General features: G+C 40.5%; 1 protein-coding gene across 8 annotated transcripts in view; it reads right to left on the bottom strand.

Annotated features, from left to right (window-relative positions):
* FARS2 (phenylalanyl-tRNA synthetase 2, mitochondrial) overlaps positions 1–24,648 on the bottom strand; it is a 288,657-nt gene that overhangs the window by 104,972 nt on the left and 159,037 nt on the right. For all 8 annotated transcript variants that reach the window (XM_070747191.1, XM_070747193.1, XM_070747189.1 and 5 more), the window contains one exon: positions 6,344–6,504. In XM_070747191.1, coding sequence (XP_070603292.1) covers positions 6,344–6,504 — 161 coding nt within the window. The remainder of the gene's footprint in view (positions 1–6,343; positions 6,505–24,648) is intronic.

The raw sequence follows: 24,648 nt of genomic DNA, 5'->3' as shown, positions 1-24,648 counted from the left end.
AAAACCAGGACTTTTGGAACATTGTGTTCTGGACAAACAAGGACAAACCTGTACTGAATTATTTGATCACGTCAGAAAACATGTTGGGCAAAATCTATAGACAATACTTCACAGGAAGAACCTGATATCAACTGATACCAAGCACAAGTGGTGAAAATGTTATGATTTGGGATCTACTGTGAATTTGCACTGAAAGAGAAAATCAGTTAAAATTATATTAGAACATGCAAAATCTCCTTTTTTTTAAAAAAAACTTACAATTTATGAAATAAAAATCCTGCCATGGAGTTGCACAAATTTTATAATGCATTTGTTGATATAATGCATTAAAGTACATTGTTTCACAGATTTTGAAAGATAATGAAGAAGTCTCATTTTTCAGCTATTTTCTTCTGCTTGTATGTATGTATGTATGTATGTATGTATGTATGTATGTATGTATGTATGTATGTACTTACTTACTTACTTACTTACTTATTTACTTATTTATTTGATTTCTATGCCGCCCTTCTCAAGGCGACTGAGGGTGGCGTACAACATTATAAATGCAAACAATATATGTAAAGAAATCTAATCTGAGCCGCTCCGAGTCTCCAGAGAGGGGCGGCATACAAATCGAATAAATCTAATCTAATATAATCTAATTATTTTTTTAAAGAGTTATACAAAATTACTAAAAAAAATCTAGAAACCCCCCATGTACAGTCATGCACATTCATCCAATTCAATCATTCATAATATTGGCCAGAGACAATCTCGTCACTCATGGTCCCCATGCCCGCCGGCAGAGGTGAGTCTTCAGAGCTTTACAAAAGACCAGGAAGGAGGGGGCGGTATGTATCTCCAGGGGGAGTTCATTCCAGAGGGCCAGAGCCACCACAGAGAAGACTTGTCCCCGATATTGTCTGGCTGATGGGACCTGGAGAAGGCCGACTCTGTGGCACCTAAACTAACTTTTCCTTCCCAGATCCTTGCTAAAACTTTTGCACATTACGTAGTTTAGGAAAACTTTATTTATTTATTTGGATTTCTATGCCACCCTTCTTTGTAGACTCAGGGCAGCATAGAAGATTGTTTTGTTATCACTTTGTTATGGGGCAGAATCACAAGAGCAGAGGGATGGTATAAAATCAATGTGGCTGTTTTGCATATTGGATCAGGATTTTGTTTTATAGGGGAATATTTTTTTTGGTAAAAAATATTTTACAGTAAACTGAAAATTATTTCATATGCATCTTATCTCGAAATTGTATGGAAATAAGATTAGGGAGTACAGTGTTCCCTCGATTTTCACGGGTTCAAACTTCGCGAAAAGTCTATACCACGGTTTTTCAAAAATATTAATTAAAAAATACTTTGCAGTTTTCCCCCTATACCACGGTTTTTCCCTCCTGATGACATCATATGTCATCAACAAACTTTTGTCCACCTTTAATAAATATTTTTTTAAATAAACTTTAATAAAGAAACATGGTGAGTAATAATCTAAATGGTTGTTAAGGGAATGGGAAATTGCAATTTAGGGGTTTAAAGTATTAAGGGATGGTTTGTGATACTTTTCATAGCCAAAAATAGTGTATTTACTTCCGCGTCTCTAATTCGTGGAAATTCAACTTTCGCGGGCAGTCTCGGAACGCATCCCCCGCGGAAATCGAGGGAACACCGTATAACTAGAGAGGACTCCAAGAACTAGAGTTCAGGTGCTATTGGTTCCCATCTTCGATTTAATATTTTGGACCACAATTCTATTTGTGTTGGTTGTAGCAAAGAATTTGGAAACAAACCTGTGTGGATTATCATAGGCAATAGCATTAAATTCAATGGCAGTAAGGTAAATTAGATCATGGAAGTGGAGCAGAAGGAAAACAATGCTAAGATAAAGTAGCAGCTAGGGAACTGGAGATCATTTCACTTTCAACAAAACCTGAAGACGGTTGAGCATTTTTCAGAGGGAAAAAAAATGTTTAGCTACGTTCAAAGTACACATAAAGAGAATATTTGACATGGTGATAATGTATTCTGCTTTGGGCATTTGACTTGGACTCTTATGCATTTGATTTCGCTTTTGTCTCAATCTGTTCTTATAACAACCTTCCTGCATTTCCTATTTATATCCAATTATTTCTTCTGGAAATGCAGAGCTATCTCAGTGACTGATAGATCGTTAAAATAAGCTCAATCATATAGGGAAATGGATTCTGAAAAGCTGGAAAATTTAATATGGAAGCAGAAAAAAAGCATTTATTGAAATTTAACCTGCCTTAGTGTCGAAGCATCGGAAGAACTAACAATAGTAAATATAACTTTGGAACAGGAGATGGAATGATATAAAAACAATGTGTGAGAAATAAGTACAACAATGAAAATTTAACCAAGGAGTAATAGTGAAGGCTCTAGCAATTTAGGAAATCAAATTAAATGAAAGTACTCATCATATCAGATATGCATATCAGATATTATTTTATTTTAGATGCACATAACAAGCTTGTTTTGCAATAATATCTTTTTGTTATCTACAAAAAGATTGAGTTCATTCACACATGCTCTGAGATATTTTCATGTTTACAAAAACCAAACGCTTTAGGGAGAAGGTGTGGTCATCCACCAAGGCAACATGGCATTTTTCTGCTCCTGCAGAAAATTGCCGAACCCCCACTGTCTGGGGGTGCTGATTCATTTTGAATCAACCCAGAACCTCCCTGAAGGGGAGGGGAAGAAGGGGACCTGGTCTGGTACCTATTTTGGGGGGTTTTCAAACCCCACAGGTGCCGTCCAAGAGCCTCCACCAGCAGCGGAGTGGAAGCAGTTTGCTGCCCTTAGCCTTGGTGACTACAGACGGGAAAATTGAAGTGAGTAATGGATGTCGTACAGAATGGAAAAGAAAAGTAAATTTTGTGCTGGCGGAAGAGAAACAGATAATTGTTGACTGGGACCTGCACTTTGGCCAGAGGAGAGATTTTGTTAAAGAAGTGTGTTATGATAAAGGAACTTTCTGACTATTTGGGGTAAGCGGCTAAACTGAAACCAGAACTTTCTAACTTGCAAAAATTAAGGAGAATAAGGAAGCGATTCTAAAATCCATTTGGATAAAAATTAGATGGTTTGAGGCTTTGAAATTGGATTTAAAGAACAAAAAACTTTTAAAAATCCAGACGCTTTGCACATATCCTCAATTACAATAAAGTCGATTAGCCAATCATTCACATTGTGGGTTGTTCCTCGTTATTTCAGGCATCCAAATTCAATTTACATACTAATGATGCATATTTGTTCTTAATAGATGTGCTGTTAAAAAGCAGAACACAATAAATTAAAACCATTTAAGCATCATACTCCAGTTGGATGAAAATAGCTAAGAAAACATATTTCCTACAGATCTGTGATTATAACAAATTCTCCAGCTTTACTAACATCTTCACTTCTATCACAATCTCTTCTGTTAAATTTTTCGGTATCTATGTTAAAGCAATGGCAAATATAGTATGGTATGAGAAAAATTCCTGGTTATTCTGATTATACTTCAGTGGGGTTTACATAAGCCACACGATGAGTGAAATTGGCCTGCATTAAAACTAAATACAATTGTTCTTTGTGTTACAGAATATAATGAGTACATAATACCACTTGTACTCAAACCAGCCAGTTCAGTCACTATTATCTCAGAGTAGTACTGATAATCTTCAACTGGTTTTCTTCTTATGGTATTTGTCATTTCAGTTTATCTTAGCATTTCACAAGAAAAATATATGCAATCTCATCCCTTTTTAAAGTTTTGCACCAGCTTCATACTTCATGGGACTATAGGAACTATAGCTGTGTGTTAGTGGTGCGTTGCCTTCTGCAACACTATTTCTGATCCCTCCTTCTTCTGGAGTTCATCAGATACCTCTCTCACCTTGAAAATAATATAGATCTAACTTTCAAGTTATTCCATGACATCTGCCACTCTTTCCAACTTCTCAGATCTTGGTAGGGTTTCCATGCGGGGTGAAATTCAGCCGGTTCTGACAGGTTCTGGAGAACCGGTAGTGGAAATTTTGAGTAGTTTGGAGATCTGGCAAATACCACCTCTGGCTGGCACCTGAGTGGGGTGGGAATGGAGATTTTGCAGTATCCTTCCCTGCCACGCCCACCAAGCCAGGCCCAGAGGTAGGGAATTTTTTTGAATTTCACTCCTACTTCTGTCTCCATGATACTGATGTTGTATGCATCATGTTGTATGCACATTGTTTTCATAATATGCATTGAGATGAGAAATCCCAGCGACCAGTTAGGTCCCACAGAGTTGGCCTTCTCTGGGTCCCATCGACTAAACAATGCAGTTTGGCGGGACCCAGGGGAAGAGCCTTCTCTGTGGCGGCCCCGACCCTTTGGAACCAACTCCCCCCAGATATCAGAGTTGCCGCCACCCTCCTTGCCTTTGGTAAGCTCCTTAAAACCCACCTTTGTCATCAGGCATGGGGGAATTGAGATATTCCCTTCCCCCTAGGCTTATAAAATTTATGCGTGGTACGTCTGTATGCATGATTGGTTTCTTAAACTGGGGTTTTTTACATTACTTTTAATATTACATTTGTTCATATTGTCTTTTTACTGTTGTTAGCCGCCCCGAGTCTATGGAGAGGGGCGGCATACAAATCAAATCAATCAATCAATCAATCAATCAATCAATCAATATTCATGAGAAATATATTCGTAGATTTTCACAGGTACAGGTATGAAGGTCTTGGCACATTCAGGCTCCTTCCCGTGAAAGTTTCTGAAACTTACACAGGAAGAAAGATCTCTTAGAAAGGGGGAGAGGTCAATTGTAGATAGTCTAAGGTTAAAGGTTTTGGAGTTAGGAGTAGAAACCACAGAGTCAGGTAGTGCATTCCAGGCGTTGATTACTCTGTTGCTGCAATTCTTCATTCCTTTTCTTATTATTCAAAGCACAAAGAAGAATGGCTTGTGGATTGCATGGGATACACAACTTAGATCAACAATATTACTGATATGCCTGAGGGTTACATGTGGACTCCATCAGATAAGCAAACTGTTCTCATTAAGAAACCAGTTATATCATTTATTTATTTATTTTATTTATTTATTTATTTTGTCCAATATAAATTGAAAGTTAAAGAGAATAAAAACATGTAGTAGTAAATATCAGAGAAGGGATAGAAGAAGAGACATGAGCAATAGAATACATCAATGAAGAGTAGAGGAAAGGATATATGAATGGGAGAAAAGATATATAAAATATAGGAGAGACAATTGGACAGGGGACAGAAGGCACACTAGTGCACTTATGCTCGCCCCTTACTGACCTCTAAGGAATCTGGAGAGGTCAACCGTGGAAAGTCTAAGGGAAAAATGTTGGGGGTTAACACCACAGAGTCTGGTAATGAGTTCCACGCTTCAACAACTTGATTGCTAGTCATATTTTTTATGCTTTAGAACTTGCATAGTTGTTTCCAAAGGCTGAGGGGTGTAGTGCAAGCCCATAAATTTTATTCACCTAATTTCTTTATTTTTTTCAACATCCAGTTGATGTCTCAACCACCCTCCCTCTTGCAATTTTTCAAACGGTTCAAGATGAGAAAGACTGATTGATTCCTTTTTGAGCTGCAAATGTTTTTCCACATGTCTATGAAATCAGTACTTCTTCATAGTCATTTGGTAGCCTGACCATACTTGGAAAACAACACACGTAAAGTAGCAACCTCTATGCCCTTTTCTGTTAATATTGATTAAATGAATAAAATTAGAGATGCATACTGAAACTCATAGAAAGCTGAGCTGAAGTAGCCCATTGCTTGAATATATTATACTGTTTAAATGAGAAGAAATAGTTTGTGGAGACTGGTGGGTTCTAAACATCAAATTTTATATGAAATTAATAGCTTCTTTCCCCGTGTAGTTGTCTTGCATAGTTGTGCATAGTTGTTGACTATGCACAAAGTCGCTAAGGTTTAGAAAGAATATGTCAAACATTACTAACAAAAAACAGATGGTTGTTTTATGCTTACCTGGAAAAAGGACAGTTTGATTCTTAAGATTTGGATTCTGATAAAAAAAACAACTCACACAGATACTTAATGAATTCACTCATAAATGAGAGCCAGAATTGTTGCCTATTCAGTTTCCAAGATTCAGAAATTCCTAACCTTAACCTGTCTTAAGCATCAGTTTTTCCATTACTATAAGAACATCTACGATAATCTATCAGAGATTTTATACTTTCGAAATACTTTTCCTTCAAGAAAGTTGTTAAACAGCTGACTAAATGAAAGTAGCACTTCCATAGAAATAAATTTCTACATGATTTGCTATTAACCCTTATCAGCATCTTTAATCTTACCTGGAAGTGTATGCTCTGGTCAATGTGAAATACATTGAACTGTTTCAGGAAACGTTCATCTTGGCTCCAGAAAAGACGAATGTCGGGAATCCCATACAAGATCATGGCCAACCGCTCTAAGCCCAGACCAAATGCCCAACCGATTTTATTTTCAGCACCAGCTGCAGTTACAAAAAGAAAGAAAAAACAGGACATTAAAAATAAACCACAAGGGAATGAAATGAATACATTAACTAAACAATGCTAGATTCCAGAATTAAACTAAATTAAAAATTTGCCAAGAATGAACTTTTTTAAAAAAAAAGTGAATCAGCATTCTATCTTTTTACTTTGTTCTATCATAAATTCTACTTTTATAGAACTGTCCCATATTCCCTGATGCACACTGCATTTTCTGTGAAAATGAAAGCCTACTATCTTGTGGAGAAGAACCTCGTGATGAATGTTTTTAAATTTTATTTAAAATTTTAGTCATATTAATTGGATATTTAGATGTATTTGCTATGTTCTTTTGATATGTTGTGAGCCACCTTGAGTCCTCGGAGAGGGGCGACATACAAATCCAATTAATAAATTGTTCTATCGGGCTCTCTGGTAGAATCCTCCCAAAAATGCACAGGTACAAATTTCAGACGCACACACATTTGAAAATTCAAAACAATGTTCTTTATAATGAAAATTCACTTAAACCAAGCCCTCTTTTGGTATAGCAAAGAGCACTGGTCTCCAAACAAACTGGTAATTTGTACAAGTCCCTTATCAGTTCTGTGATACTAAGCTTGCAGCTGTGAGGCAATTCACAGTCCTTCTTTCACAAAGTGAAACACACTTTGCACTGGTTTAGTTTCAAAGCGGGGAAAAATCAGCACACAAAAGGTCAAAGTCAGTAAAGCAGTCACGAAACACAATGATCAGATAATCCTCCACAATGGCCAAACCCACAGGCTGCTATTTTTAGCAGCCTCACTAATTACCACAGCCCCACCCAACCACAGGTGGCCTCATTTTCTTTGATAATAATCTCTCAGTTGCTGTTGCCTACGCATCGCTCTCCGCATGCGTGGCTGTATCATTAACTCTTGTTCTGAATCCAAGGAGGAGCTAGATAATTGATCTCCTTCTGAACTGTCTGCCACACTCTCCTGCTCCCTGTCACTCATGTCTTCTTGGTCAAAGGAGCCTTCATCAGCAGATTCCACCGAGGGCAAAACAGGCCTGCAGCATGTGGATGTCTCCCCCACATCCACAGTCCTTGGGGCAGGAGCAGGGCCAGAGCTAACCACAACAATAAATAATAAAATAAACCTGTGGTAATAAATTCTGCTTCACTGTGTATTATGTAAAATCTTTGTTTGCATCTGTTCTGAATCTCCTACTGTTCAGCTTCATACAATGATTCTGGATTTTAGTCATTGCCAGAAATGGTGGCTTTTAAAATTCATACTTATAAAAATGAAATACATTATTATTGAAATATATAATTTAATAATATGCCAGACAGCTTTTATTTGCATGCTTCTTTCCCATCTAGTTTGAAAATTGTCAGCAAATCTCAAAAGAAAAGCACAACAGTATCTGATGACATTTGATCTCTGCCCATCACCGAAAGCCCACTTGAGCATCAATCACAACTAACAAATGAAACACTGAAAAGTATCACCATTTAAAACAACTTAAGGTTGTTAAATAAAAATCTCTAAGACGTTGACAAAGAAAGTGAATTGCCAACTTTTCAATCAGTGTTTCATATACTTAAATAGAAATAATGAACTTGATCCTAGAAAACATATTAACTCTTTTATGTAGTCCTGTAAATCTGTTCTCACCACCCAGGGCTGGCAGCTGGGGGGCTGCTCTGGAGATATGAGTTGTAGCCCTCGCTGGCTTAGCTGATCAGTGGGCAGCAATTAACAGGGAAAGCATTTTGAAATTCCTTGATATTTCCCTGACATTTCCCTGTAACTTGTGATCTAGTTAAGGCGCGGTCATAGATGACGTCATACCAAACGGTTAAGCCGTGGAGAAATATCAGTAGCTGAGAAAGCAAGTTGTTGCCACATTTATGCTCATTTTTGCTTGACTCTGCCAGGCAGCGCGATCCGGTGTTTGTTTGTTTGTTTGTTACATGATTTTTCCCTGACTTTTAAACATTTTAATACAGTTTGGTTTTCCCCCCTGATTTATTCCAGTTTATTTTTCACGAACTTCCTGATAATTCCCTGATATTTCCCAAACCGCCGATTTCCCTGATAATTCTCTGATGTTTGCTGGACATCCTGAATTAAGGGGTTGAACCTCCATGAGGTGACTGGGGAAGGGAAGGGCTGCCTCCTGTCCACCCCTTTACTAAGGCTTATTTTCAGGGGAGTGCGTTTATTATGCCCCCCCCCAAAAAAAACACATCAGGCTTGGACTTATTTTCAGGACATGTCTTATTCAGGGAAACACAGTATATGTTTAGGCAATTAGCCACTTCCCAAAATGCAGATCATAGCGCTGCTAACAATTTTTCACTTTTTTCTTCTTCTTCCCTGACTTAGCTTTAGCCTTGACCTTTCAAAACAGCTCAACAAACAGTATTCAATATCTGAATAACAACCTAGTCCTACTTAACATAATTTTATGCATGAAAAGCAACATCCCTCATCAGGATTAGACTATTAATAAAAGTATGTAATATGGAGCTTCAAAGTGATCAATCAATTAAAGCTTCCTTTCCATAACTTTAAGTCATTACTGATGCCAAATTAAATGCAGAAGGGTATGAGTATTCCTTACACATGCCAGTCCTTTTCATTGAAGTTTACTGGTGACACGAATTGCATGTATTATAACAAAAATAGCTTGAAAAATGGGAAATCCGACCAATGGCTAGTTCTACAAGGCAGACCAGATTAAAAAAAACCATTGCATAGGAAGACTGGAACCACACTTCATCAAAACTTTCTATCGTTTTGTATCTATTTATATTGTACTGTATTTATATTGTTGTTGTAAGCCGCCCTGAGTCCTTCTGGAGTGGGTGGCATAGAAGTCCAGTAGGTAGGTAGGTAGGTAGGTAGGCAGGGAGGTAGGTAGATGGGTGGGTGGGTTTGGTGGGTTGGGTGGCTTATGGGTCGGTTGGTTGGTCGGTCGATCGATCAATCGATAGAGATAGGTAGGTGGGTGGATGGGTGGGCAGGTGGGTGGGTTAGGTAGGTAGGTAGGTAGATAGATAGATAGATAGATAATAGATAGATAATAGATAGATAAAATAGCCTGTAACAATGGAATCTTGCAAGCCTGATTGTGCTTCTCTTGCCCTTTATTTTACTCTAGTAAGTTGGAGAAGAGTCCACCTGAGTGATACCTTAAAACTATCTTTCTTCCTAGAACTTATGGAATACTTTTGTCCTTTTTGTTTATTTAAATGTTTCTGAATATTTGCTGCAAGGCCTTCACCATGGCTGTCTATTCCACCCCAAAGAGAAACGTGGGCAAGAAAATAAGCTAGAATAGCATGGAGTAACTTACTATTTATGTTTTGGGTAAGCCAGAAAGAGAGCAATGTGAAAACCTTTGACGAAAAGATTATAGCAAATAGAGGAAACGTCTTGTACACAAAAGCTTTACATTTAATTTTCTTGGCATCTGGTCTTCTGAGAGTGGTTTATAGCATTCTGAGATAGACCAGTAAGCTACTTCTGGAAACCATGAGGTGGAGAATTCCTGCTTCCTTGGGATGCATCGATTTCTCCTTCTGAGACTGAACTGTCAGTTCATAAGCTGCTAAGATCTAGGAAGTACATGTGGCAGAGAATATGCTCCAAGCAACTGCACGGCCAAAAAAATCCCTGAGAAGTAAAGCCTTATCTGGATAAGGTTCTGTTTAATCCATTACATGTTTGCAACATCTACTGCTTTGTGTCCCTGGGATGTAACTTTGAGAACTTTGTTTTAAAATTGCTCAACTATAGAGGATGAATTGCTTGGAGGGCCACACCAAGGAGGACCCCGCCCCCCCAAAAAAGGTTTTCCTTGATGGATACTTGAGTCCTGAACTATGCTTTGGACTATTTATTTGGTCAGGCTCTGTTTTTTAAATCTGAAAAAAACAGAATTTAAAAAGCTATGCCAGGGTATAAGCCTTGACCATTTAATGGGCCTCTTCCAAGCAGAGCAACGCTAAAAGCTCCAGGATTGTGAGGCTGCCTTAAAAATTATTCAGTTCTGAAGTGCATCTAATCTCTTTCGGCTGTGGCGAGGAGGGCGTTTGTCCAGGTTCGCCTGGTGCACCAGTTGCAGCCCTATTTGGACAGGGAGTCATTGCTCACAGTCACTCATGCCCTCATCACCTCGAGGTTCGATTACTGCAACGCTCTCTACATGGGGCTCCTTTGAAAAGTGTTCGGAAACTCCAGATCATGCAGAACATGGCCGCGAGAGCCATCGTGGAGCTTCCTAGATTCGCCCACGTATCTACAACACTCCGTGGCCTGCATTGGCTGCCGATCAATTTCCGGTCACAATTCAAAGTGTTGGTTATGACCTTTAAAGCCCCACATTGCATTGGACCAGAGTACCTCCGGAACCGCCTGTTACCGCACGAATCCCAGTGATCGATAAGGTCCCACAGAGTTGGCCTTCTCCGGGTCCCGTAGACTAAACAATGTCTTCTGGCGGGCCCCAGGGGAAGAGCCTTCTCTGTGGCGGCCCTGGCCCTCTGGAACCAACTCCTCCCGGAGATTAGAACTGCTCCCACCCTCCTTGTCTTCCGTAAACTACTCAAGACCCACCTATACCGCCAGGCATGGGGGATTTGAGACATCTTTCCCCCAGGCTCCTTATAATTTATGTTTGGTATGTATGTGTGGTCTGGTTTTAATATTATAGGGTTTTAGTTATTTTTTTTAATATTAGATTTGTGCCACTATAGTATTGTTTTTACCATTGTCGTGAGCCGCCCCGAGTCTTTGGAGACAGGCGGCATACAAATCTAATAAATTGAATTGAATTGATTTGAATCTCTTCCTCCTTGCTGACCTGCTGATTAACATTAGAAACAGCTGGAAAAAAAACTGAAGTATTATTCACAACGCTAATAAGCTAAAGGAGAAAGGAGGAAGAAATGATGTATGTGCATATATAAAGCCATCTCTACATTTCGACAGCTGGCACACCGCCTCTGACCTTTTGAACCTATGCTACCATAGGGAACCTTTGATTCCCTCCAGTGCGCCAAAGATCTGATTTGGCACATGGCAGCTTCATTTTACAGTAATTTTGAGTCATTTGTCCTAGAAGGCAAAATATGAAAAAAAGGTTTGGGGTGTTTTATGATGAATCAGTTTCATTTGTTTCATGAAAACAATACTAATCAGGAAAAAAAAAACCCAGATGATATAAATAATATTTAAATGGAACATCAAATCAGATAAATATATCAATATTTATTAAGACAAAGGGAACCTTTTAAAACTTTATATAAATGTAACGGACCTTTCTTTCTCTGCTTCAATGCCAATAAAATAAAAAATGATGTACATGTGGATAAAATGCAGGGCAGAAAAATCAATTGTATTTTTTAACCAATACAATTTTCACATTTGTACTAGGACTGATTTTAACACAACCTTATTTAAACTTCACTGCCGAAGATACCTTTAGGCTATTTATAATGTATTTAACCAATGGATTGTTCTACCCCACTGTGGTGTCTTAAATATTCCTTATTTGGCCTCATCTATTTTCATGTTGATTTAGTACCGGCTAAGAAACCTTGAGGTGAAGGTTACAGCAGGGCACAGAATGAAATTTGTGGCTGATCTCTCTAGAGAACAACTCGGTTCATGTTTCAGTTAGCCCTAGAGGCGTGCCAAAAACCATCATTTTCTCTTTCACCTTGGCTCAAAAACTGTTCTTTAGCTGTGAGATAGCCAGACAAATCAAAGAAAATGCAATTTAAACTGTGTTGCTGTTTGCAATGTCATTATCCTGTCCTTTCAAAACTCTAACTTAGCCCATATTATCAAAATAATATCAGGATTGCCAATAACTAAAGACCTAGGCAATATATCTGTTTTCTGAGCAAACAATGCTTTGTGACTTCTATATAGATAATTTAGACACAAAGTCTTGTTGGATCAGGCCCATCTACCACAGGGATGTGAAAGGTCCTTTAAATACAGTTGATCCAGAACTAAGCTGAACTCCACGAACCACTGTTACATAGAAACATAGAAGACTGACGGCAGAAAAAGACCTCATGGTCCATCTAGTCTGCCCTTATACTATTTTTTGTATTTTATCTTACAATGGATATATGTTTATCCCAGGCATGTTTAAATTCAGTTACTGTGGATTTATCTACCACGTCTGCTGGAAGTTTGTTCCAAGGATCTACTACTCTTTCAGTAAAATAATATTTTCTCATGTTGCCTTTGATCTTTCCCCCAACTGTTCCCCCCATCTCAGAGGTGGGCTCCTTTCAGTTCGGACCAGTTCATCCAAACCAGTAGCGACCTGCTGGTGATGTCACAATGATGTCCTGGAACCGGTTCGTTCTGTGGGTGCCATCAACTTTTTAAAAACTTTTGTTTGATTTTTAATTATTTTTTATTTTTCTTCTGTGCATGTGCAGAAGTCGAGTTCCTGGCCTTATGCATGTGGTTGCCATCTTGTTTTTGGCTTTTGGTTTTTTTTTCCTTCTGAGCATGTGCAGAAGCTGAGTTTATGGCACTGTGGATGCAGTCACCATTTTGTTTTCAGCTTTTTTACCTTTTAGGGGGATTTTTAGGCAACCCTAACCCTAACCCACACAGCGCGGGAGGAAGCGAACCAGCCACAAAGTAAGTTAGAACTCTCCTATCTGATATCTCCTATCTGATACCCATTCGGGGTTCAGGCCATTTACTCTGTTGTCTGGTGCTTTGAACCTGCGCAAATAAACCTTTCCTTCGTTGAAGAGCTGGCTTATGTCTCGTCATTTCTACAACACTCCCCCACCCCATCTGCCCCTTTCCTCATACTTTGGACCTGAATTATGGCTCTATGGAACCAACTACCCCCTAATTTCTGTATTGTTCCCACCCTACTGGCTTTCTGAAAGACCGTGAAGACCTGGTTTTGCCAGCAGGCCTAGGGGCCGTGAATGTTAACATTTTGTAATGGCCTTATTTATGTATTTATGTATTTATGTATTTATGTATTTATGTATGTATGTATGTATGTATGTATGTATGTATGTATGTATTTATTTATTTATTTGATTTGTATGCCGCCCCTCTCTGTAGACTCGGGGCGGCTAACAACAATAATAAAACAGCATATGACAAATCTAATATTTAAAATAATTTAAAGACTCTTATTAAAAACCAAACATATACACAAACATACCCTGCATAAATTGTATAGGCCTAGGGGGAAGGAATATCTCAATTCCCCCATGCCTGACGACAGAGATGGGTTTTAAGGAGCTTACGAAAGGCAAGGAGGGTGGGGGCAATTCTGATCTCTGGGGGGAGCAGGTTCCAGAGGTTCGGGGCCGCCAGAGAAGGCTCTTCCGCTGGGTCCCGCCAAACGACACTGTTTAGTCGACGGGACCCAGAGAAGGCCAACTCTGTGGGACCTAACTGGTCTCTGGGATTCGTGCAGCAATTGTGATTGAATGGTATGTATGTGACTTTGATTGGGTAGTTCACTAGGATTTTTATAATGGGTTTTATTTTTAATATTTAATATTTGACTTTTGTAACATTGCAATATTGTACTGTATTAATTATTGTTATAAGCCACCCTGAGTCCCACAGGATTGGGTGGCATAGAAGTCAAATAAATCAAATTAATATGAAAGATTAGGAATCAAAAGTTAGAAAACCATAGCAAGCAAAAGAAAGGAATGGAATATGGAGAAAGTTTGAAGGTATCTTAAGTCATCTTCCAGCATCTGCTTATGTATCCTTTAGGACAGTGATGGGCAACCTTTTGAGCTTGGTGTGTCAAAATTCGCCAAAAAAACGAGCATAATTTTCTCACCTTGAGAAAAAAACACTCTCACTCTCTCTCACTCTCTTCCTTCCTCTCTCCTCTCTCTCTTTCTTTCTTGCTCTCTCTCACTCTCTCTCTTCCTTCCTATCTTCTCTCTCTCTTTCTTTCTCTCTCTCTCCCTTCCTTTCTTTCCTTCTCTCTTCCTTCCACTTTTTTCTCTTTCTCTCTCTTTTCCTTCTTTCCCCTCTTCCCTTCCCTCTCCCTCTCTTTCTCCCTCTCTCCCTTTATATTTATCTCTTCCTTCCTTCCTCTCTCCCTCTCGTTCACTTTTCTCTCCCTTCCTTCCCTCCCTCCCTCCCTCTTTCCCTCCCTCGCTTTCCCTTCTTTCTCTCCACGTCTCCGGCGGGCAGCCGGCTTTGCTGACCGGCACAAGGCTCAAGCCAGCTGCCCGGGAAAGCCCTGTGCCGGCCAGGAAAGCCGGCTTTCCGGGAAAGCAGCGCGCTTTTCATATCCGCTGCTTTCCTGCTGCAACTCTTTCCTGGGGGGGGGTGACCCCCCAAACTGGTCAGATTCAGCGGCGAGTAGCCAGGGGCGGAGGGGGCTAGAGGCGCGGGGGCGGGGTTGGTTCGTGCGTGCCCTTGGAAAAGGGAGCGCGGGGCGGGCGGCGTTTTGGGGTGCGCTGGCGCAGGCGTGCGCAGGCTACAGCGAACGGTGCGGCACAATGACTGCTGTGGGCGCCAGGGGGCCGACACACGGTGGCGGGCCAAAACCGGGGCGGGCGGGCCCCCCCCAATTTTCAGTTTGGCTGGGCCCCTGACACCAGTCCCGGTAGTACCGGCCTATCGGCGGCCCTGCTGTACCTGCTTGCAGTCAGTGGGAAATTGGAAAGCGGGGAGATTTGCATCTTGGCCACTCCCTAAAGCTCCCCTTTTCTCGGTGGCCGCGTGTCACCGAAAATGGCTACGCGTGTCAGTGCTGACACGCGTGTCATAGGTTCGCCATCACTGCTTTAGGAAATACATTTTCTCAAGCCCACTTCATGCAGTGGAAAATTCAGAAGATAGTGATGTGAAGAAGTTTTAAGATTGTGTACATTTAAGGATTATGTGCTTAGAAATATAATTATCTTTTGACATAGATGCACAGAGCTATTGCAAGGAAAATATTTTTTTTGAGAAGAAAAATTATGGACAATGATTGTACAAATTTTATTTGGTGATTGGGTTCCAGGGAAGTTTGTATTGCTTAGATCAGTTTTGTTAATATAATACCTATGAAGTATAACTTGATGTTACTACCACTTTGATGCGGACACAATGGTGTTAAGGTCTTTTCTACTAAGAATGAAGCTGATGAACCACCATTTTGTTCTGTTCTTGTTTTTTTTTTCAAATTAAGAATGACAGGAAATTAGATAGAGCTTTTCATGGCTTAGGACCAATTAGGTCAGAAATAGGTGAACCTAATCTTGCTGGGCCGTTCTCCGCATGAGAAAAGATGGCATCTATGTGAACTTCCAATCTTATTTATAGAAAAAAGTATTTGAGAAATAATCCAGGAAGCCAGCTAGTCAATGAAATCTCTCTCTCTCTTTTCCTCTTCTCTCCTCCCCTCCCTGCCCACCCTCTGTCTCTGTCTGTCTGTCTGTCTGTCTATCCATATATGTGTGTATGTATGTATATATATACAGTAATCCCTCGCTACTTCGCGGTTCATCTTTCGCGGATTCGCTATTTCACGGGTTTTCAAAGGGGGCTTAAATCCATTAAATCCATTGAAAATTTTAAATCCATTAAAAATTCCTAAAATTATTCTACAGGACTACTGTACTCTATTAAAGAAACTGGTAGGATATCCCAGCTGAGAAACATTATAGAATGACTGTTTAATGCAAAGGGTGGGTTTTAAAAGTCCAAATACTCGTTAAATACATAAAAAAATATCTTTCCTCTACTTCCCGGAAATTCATCCCCTGTGAGAAACGAGGGATCACTCTGTGTGTGTGTGTGTGTGTGTGTGTGTGTGTGTAAAAATCCTATGTAAATTTCATGTCGCCAGGAATCTCTGAAACTTACACGGGAAGAAACCCGAATATGCCAAGACCTTCACACACACAAACACACACACACACACTGCTCAAAAATAAAATAAAAATAAAGGGAACACTTAAATAACACATCCTAGATCTGAATGAATGAAATATTCTCATTGAATACTTTGTTCTGTACATCAATTTGTCAATCAATGTTGCTTGCTCAGTGTACAGTTTGATTTCACAGAAGTTTGATTTACTTGGAGTTATATTCTGTTGTTTAAGTGTTCCCTTTATTTTTTTGAGCAGTATGTACACACATACAGAGGGGGGGGGGGCAGGAGACTGCTCAATTTGACCATTTCTGGAATCTCCTTCCATTAAAGAAAGGCTATTTCATATTCTTTGGAAAGGCAAAAGAACCAACCACTCAATGTTAGAGGAAATCAATCACTGGAAACAAGACTCATAAAAGAGAAATGATGATATTATGCACACATCATGAGAGCTCAAGCATCTATGGGAAAGGTGATCATACTGGCCAAAGTGGAGGGAAGGAGGAGAAACCACCATTGGAACATTGAATGTTACAGAAATGTAGCTGCAACAATTGCATAAGGAGACAACAGTCAGTGTTTTTATCCATACAGTTACTAGCAATCAGTTACAATTCATTAGAGCCATAATGGTGAACCTATGGAAGGCGTGCCAGAGGTGGAATGCAGAGCCTTCTCTGTGGGCACATGTGCCATCACCAGCTGTTCTTCATGAGTGCCAGAACGCTGGGCTTCGGGTTTCCAGCATTCCAGCTTGCGCAAAGACCAGCTGGCCCATGCATATGTGTGCATTCCAGTTTGGGCACTTGGTGCCGAAAAGCTTCACCATCTCTGCATTTGAGCATAACAATAGTAAGAGGTTTCTCACATAGGTTTTTCAACTGTATATTTTGCAAAATTTAGGATCGCCTTCTCTTCTATGGATGTAATTGCAATATTATTCAGCTTGAGAATGTCAGTCATGAATAAAATCCAGTCTTCTGGGTACCTGTCTTTCAATCTGTTGCAGAAATGAATGTCTGTATGCGAGTAAATGGATATATCTCCCCACATATATATCGGTCATATTAAATTTATCCTATAAGACTTAAAGTACAAGTTATCCAATGATGGGTATAGTTGAGATTGCCTATTCTTTGGGTTGAAGATCCATCCATTTATTACTCAGATGGACCTTTGAACAAAACAGCATTTATTAGACAGCGTTTGGAGAAAGAGAGAGATTCTGTCGTTCAAAATAAAAAAATATGATTCTTTGCATACATAACAAATAGCTCAAGGCGACTGAAACGGCTTCCAGTTGAATCCACGGCTGAGAATGATGCAGTGTCTCAATTGAATATGAATACACACACATACACACACATCTATATATTCATAATAATAATTAATAATAATAATAGATTCGGGGCGGCTCACAACAATGACAAAAACAATACACAGCGTAACAAATCTAATAATTAAAAGAAAACATCTAAAAACTCATCATTTAAAAAACCATACAACACAAGCATACCATACATAAAACTCTGTAAGCCTGGGGGTGATGTCTCAATTCCCCCATGCCTGGCGATATAGGTGGGTCTTAAGTAATTTACAAAAGACAAGGAGGGTGGGGGCAGTTCTAATCTCTGGGGGGAGTTGATTCCAGAGGGCCGGGGCCGCCAAAGAGAAGGCTTTTCCCCTGGGGCCCGCCAGACGACATTGTTTTGTTTAGTCGACGGGACCCGGAGAAGGCGAACTCTGTGGGACCTTATCAGCCGCTGGGATTTGTGCGGCAGAAGACGGTCCCGGAGGTATTCTGGTCCGATGCCATGTAGGGCTTTATAGGTCATTACCAACACTTTGAATTGTGACCGGAAACTGATCGGCAGCTAATGCAAGCCACGGAGTGTTGGAGAAACGTGAGCAAACCTAGGTAACCCCACAATAGCTTCGCGGCCACATTCTGCATGATCTGAAGTTTCCGGACACTCTTCAAAGGTAGCCCCATGTAGAGAGCGTTGCAGTAGTCGAACCTCGAGGTGATGAGGGCATGAGCAACTGTGAGCAATGACTCCCTGTCCAAATAGGGCCGCAATTGGTGCACCAGGCGAACCTGTGCAAATGCCCTCCTCACCACAGCCGAAAGATGATGGTGTTTGGTGGCTTATTTCCGTTTCGGCCCAGTTCTAAGTGGGAGACTCCACCCACCTGCCCAGGACGCTTCTGCGCAGAGGCATAACTTGGCAAGGGTCAAACTAGCCATTATTTAACATCTAGCCTTCCTTGAAATCCACTTCATGTCCTAAACAAAGAGGCTGGATTGTGACTTTTGAGCAGAATGACAAGCAAGTAAGACTTGGACTGTTTCTATTTCGTCTATTTTGTCTCTACTTCCTTCTTGCAGCTAGTAAGATTATCGTTATAGCTGGATTTCCTCTGGCATCTTAGCACTATAAAAGGCAGAAAGATTCTGTCTTTTTTCTCAGTGCTTTTGAATAATCTTGGTAGACAACAGTGGGTCACAAATCCTTCTTAGCAGACTCCTGCATCATGAAAAGGAGACATAATCTTGTAAGAAACTTGAAAGACAATTAAGCACTAGCAAGCAAAAGTATGGATCCCCATTATGGTAAATGGACTTCACCAAAAAAAATCTCTAGGCAGTGCAGGCAATTATTATCTTACTGTGTATTGTTGGCTCAGATATGCAATTTAGAAACCTTGCTATATCAAATCTCCAAACACAAAGCTAATGCTCTAAGGCCTTTATCAATTCAACAAACACAGAATTAAAAGGTGGAAGGACAGTAAAAATAATTCTACATTATAGCTGTGCAATTAAAGCAATGAGAAAAAGAAGTGGGAGTATCAAGGTCATAGACTAACGCTTGAGTTTGTGGCTTTTAGAGTCCTCTTATCCCCTCACATGATTTTTTTTTAAGGAAACAGAGGCTGTAATGATTCTTGTATTTTAAGACTTGCCTTCTGGAAAGCATGGGAGCCTATGTAAAACATGAAATGAACAAATCTATTGGATTTCAGATGGAGATATGGAAATATTCCATATTTGTACATTAACACACAATCACAAAAGGGTTCAAATTTTCCTTCATGAACACAACTTTTACTTGTTTTTTCAAAAGTGCAGTTTAATATTGTAATTGTGCTAGAAGCTGACTTAGTAACTGAATGGTTACTTTATCCTCCCTATTCCTCCATAAATTTATTTTAGATCACTGTGGAACTTTCTAAATAGATAAGGAGATTAATCCATCAGTGGAGGAACACAGTGGCTTCTTTCCAAATGGATGTGTCTCCGATGGAGCCTGGACATAGATCAACAGGATTATATGATTCTGGTCATAATTAAATGAGTACTTTCAGATCTCCTGAAAGAATTTTACCAGTCAACGAAGCAGTGGAAGTGATGTGCCGGTGCCTGGAGGCTGTTGGGGCCTGGATGGGTGTCAACAAACTCGAACTCAACCCAGACAAGACGGAGTGGCTGTGGGTTTTGCCTCCCAAGGACAATTCTATCTGTCCGTCCATTACCCTGGGGGGGGGGAATTATTGACCCCCTCAGAGAGGGTCCGCAACTTGGGCATCCTCCCCGATCCACAGCTCACATTAGAGAAACACCTTTCAGCTGTGGCGAGGGGGGCGTTTGCCCAGGTTCGCCTGGTGCACCAGTTGCGGCCCTATTTGGACTGGGAGTCCTTACTCACAGTCACTCATGCCCTCATCACCTCGAGGCTCGACTACTGTAACGCTCTCTACATGGGGCTCCCTTTGAAAAGTGTTCGGAAACTTCAGATCGTGCAGAAGCAATTAGGGGCTTCTCTAAGTATGCCCATATTACTCCAACACTCCGCAGTCTGCATTGGTTGCTGATCAGTTTCCGGTCACAATTCAAAGTGTTGGTTATGACCTATAAAGCCCTTCATGGCACCGGACCAGAATATCTTCGGGACCGCCTCCTGCCGCACGAATCCCAGCGACCGGTTAGGTCCCACAGAGTCGGCCTTCTTCGGGTCCCGTCGACTAAACAATGTCGTCTGGCGGGACCCAGGGGAAGAGCCTTCTCTGTGGTGGCTCCGACCCTCTGGAACCAGCTCCCCCCTGATATCAGGATTGCCCCCACCCTCCCTGCCTTTCGTAAACTCCTTAAAACCCACCTCTGTCGTCAGGCATGGGGGAACTAAAACATCTCCCCCTTGCCCATGTTGTTTTGCCGTTTGATTGATTGACTGTGTGCCTGTTTTTTATATATATTGGGATTGTTTTATGAATTTTTTAACTTAAAATTGTAATTAGATTGGTGGGCATTGGATTTGTTACTATGTACTGTTTTTATTATTGTTGTGAGCCGCCCCGAGTTTGCGGAGAGGGGCGGCATATAAATCCAATAAATCTAATCTAATCTAATCTAATCTAATTTAGCCCTTCACCATAAAAGAAATGGGCAAATCAGAGGTTGTATTTGTTCTGGTTTCTGGTAGAGGTTTAGCAATTACAAATAACTCTTATTAAATGCATTATATCATCAATAAAGAAACTCCATTTATTTCTCTGCTCTTCTGGAATTCAAACACATTCCATACAGGCACTCGGTCCGTTATCTCCCTTAGCTGCATTTCTCACATTCCTTCTCCTTCTCCACTTAACAAGATTTATTTTCATAACAGCATGATTTCTAAAAACAGCAGCCCTGACTGTTAATCAACACAGAATACTTTTGCTTACTTGAGAGCAGCAAGAAAAACATCAATTTTCCCCTTCGGCAATGTTGAAACTCCACCCTTCTTCCCCACTGACCCCCTGACGTGCCAAATACATCACTACAGTATTTAACCCATTCCTCTCCTTAATATCTTCTTCCAAACACCTGTTCTCTACGTTTTTGGGCCCTTCTGAATTTAGAGTTAACCCAGCGAACGTCTGATTCTCCCTCACTAGATCCTGAACTCATAGCCCCATCCTGTGGCTGGCCTCCCACCTGTTGTACTACCTGTAACCCCGGGCCCCCCACTAATTCATAAACACTATCTGAATCCAAGTCCTCAATATCTTCATCATCCTCCAACTGATCAGGAGTGTGTACAACAGTATTCAGCCAGTTCAGACCGGTTTGGCTGAACTGGTAGCAGAAATCAGCCCCACTCTATGCTATCCTTTTTGTGCACATTTTTTGGGCCGGGCGCATGCATGAAATGCTCATCCACAACTAAAGTGCATACGCAGGAGGCCATATGCATGTGCAGAGGTAGCATGTGGGAGTGTAGCAAGCGAGTGTGCACGCACGCTCACATTTGTGAACTGGTCGGGAAGGTGAGTGAAAACTATCCCTGAGGCAGATACATGATGTTGTGATTCAGCCTGAGGCTCCTCAGGGACCGGCTGGAGCTCTGCCGGATCCATGCCCAGAGGAGGAGGACATTGAACAGGAGGGGGAGGACCAGGCAGACGGGGGAGAGGAACGTCAGGAAGAGGAGGAGGGAGAGCAGCCTGAGACCCCCGGGGGGGGGGGGGGGCTCTCCCCAGCTAGTAGCCTGGATTCACTGGATGAAGACGCACAGGCTATAATAGACATGAGGCAGCAACGTGCAGCTCAAAGACGGGGCCAATTAGAAAGGTATTTCCATCTCTGAATTGGCAACAGCTGGTTTTGGGTGTGGTTCTCCTCAGCAGGGTTGAAAAGGCAGGCCCGCCCTTACAGTCTTGTGGAGAGTTATCAACTAGGAGTCCTGTGACCTTGCTGCGATTCTCGGCGTCTCTGATCTTGGCTTGTGGCCTAGAAGTCTGGAAGACTTGGGGGAGGCATGGGTTTTATTATCTCCAGCGTTGTTTTTGCCAGCAAGAATCCTGTTTTATTGCCTGGCCTTCATGAAACCTCTGTGAAGCTTCATAGTGTTCCTGTCTGTAAGAACAGTTTTTGTTACCTGTGTTTGCTTTGAAGTATATAAACTGCCTTTGCTTTTTACCAGTGTGTCTGGCTACTCTTTTTGGTTGGGGTTGGCGTCTGGGGGGACCCAGACAGAACACATGATAGGCAGCCATGCTGCTCTGATGCTCTAGATTTAGTGTGCCTGTCAGAAACAGAAGCACGTAGTTTTGTCTCTAACTAAGGTAGGAGTAGGTTTTTGGAACATATCCAATACTCATGCACAATTGTCCAATGCGTTAAATTTCTTTCTAAGAAAAATCTTGCCATCACTTTTCACAGATCTCCTTCAGTGGAAGCAGAAGTATCCTTAGAAAATTAACTGATCAAATGCAAGGAGTTTCTAAAAGTCCAATATGAGCTCCTTTTTTATCCTAGACAACTCCTTGGCAACTGCTAAATTAACAATTGGACCTAGTGAATTCAGGATTAAATTAAATTGATGAAGGGAAAACCTTGTATCACAATCTAACTGGAATAGGTCCAACCATAAGCTGGCAGTTTGTACAGCAACAACATTCAATTTTTCAAAAGTGTTTGAAACCAGCTAGTTTATGTTTTGAGAAAATTGAGCATATCATGTGAAGCAATAAGCATTGCATGAGAACTGTTTGGGGATTAGCGTTGAGCATCAACAAAAGTAATTAGGCAATTAATTAAATCATGTGCTAATTGTGAGTTTGGCTGACCAAATACACATGCAGATTTAGTTATTTTTAAAAAATCAAAGCAACTTCTAAGTTGAAGCCTTTTGGAACAAACATTTTATTTGTTGAAAAGGAATGCTAACCTGAAACTCTTATAAGATAGTAAGGGCTGGGATTTATTCTATCTTGCTTGCTTGATTTTCCGTTAGGAATGACAATTTATTGTCTGTCAAAACTCCTCATAACTAATACTTGCCTTTTGGCCCCAAAAGCTCAATTATAAAGTATACAGGAGAAGAATTTAAAGCAAAAGAAAACTTAATTTAGTCTATTGAGAATTTTTTTCTCAATTCTATCTTTTAGGGAGTTATTTATAAAATTTGAGAACATATGATGTACCTGTTCCCTTTATGAAACAGCTAAGATACTGTTAAAATAGAAGAAAATGTTTATTATTTAAAATTAAGAATGTGCAAAATCTACTATTACTAGAATAGTAGATTTTGCACATTCTTAATTTTAAATAATAAACATTTTCTTTCTGTTTATATTCTAGTAACCAAACTTTTTGCGTTCTAGGACATATAGTGAGTCAAGTATTCCAAGGGTGGTTTTTCTGACATTTCCTGAAAGTAATCCTATAAAGCAATCTGAATCTTTGTAGATCCAGAACATTGCAAACTTTTCTAGTTCAGATTAATTTCTGGAAAACCACCCCACCACTTGTTGGATTGATGTCCAGAAGAAAACCCAAACATACCTATGTAAATTCACATAACAAGAAAGTACATGAATTGTGTTTGGTTATTCTTCAAAGTAATCTCATTAGCAATAATTCCAACACCCAGAAATACCAAAAACCAAAGCCCTTTTTCACTCCCTTAAACTTATCCTTTCCAGTTTGCTGTTTCTTGTATTTCTGCAAAAGCTTAACAAAGATATTCTAAAGACAATATTTTTTTGTTAAGTACCGTAGTTTATATCAGATCTCTAAAGCAATGATGGTGAACCTATGACATACATGTCAAAGGCAACACACCGTAACATTTTGGTGACATGCTAGAGTTCACTAACACCCAACAGCTATTCTCAACCACACACACCATTCTGATTGATTGATTGATTGATTGATTGATTGATTGATTTATATGCCGCCCCTCTCCATGGACTCGGGGCGGCTAACAACAGCGATAAAAACAATATATAGCAATCCAATAATAAAACAACTAAAAACCCTTATTTATAAAACCAAACATACATACAAACATACCATGCATAAACTGTAGAGGCCCAGGGGGAAAGAACATCTCAGTTCCCCCATGCCTGACGGCAGAGGTGGGTTTTAAGCAGCTTACGAAAGGCGAGGAGGGTGGGGGCAATTCTGATTTCTGGAGGGAGTTGGTTCCAGAGGGCCGGGGCCGCCACAGAGAAGGCTCTTGCCCTGGGTCCCACCAAACGACATTGTTCAGTTGACAGGACCCGGAGAAGGCCCCCTCTGTGGGACCTAATCGGTCGCTGGGATTCGTGCGGCAGAAGGCGGTCCCAGAGATAATCTGGTCCGGTGCCATGAAGGGCTTTATAGATCATAACCAACACTTTGAATTGTGACCGGAAACTGAACGGCAACCAATGCAGACTGCGGAGTGTTGGTGTGACATGGGCATTTTTGGGAAAGACCA

This window comes from Erythrolamprus reginae, chromosome 3 (assembly GCF_031021105.1).
Source record: "Erythrolamprus reginae isolate rEryReg1 chromosome 3, rEryReg1.hap1, whole genome shotgun sequence".
Classification (NCBI taxonomy): domain Eukaryota; kingdom Metazoa; phylum Chordata; class Lepidosauria; order Squamata; family Dipsadidae; genus Erythrolamprus; species Erythrolamprus reginae.
Note: the sequence above shows the minus strand (reverse complement) of the source record. Positions and strands in the feature narration are given on the sequence as shown.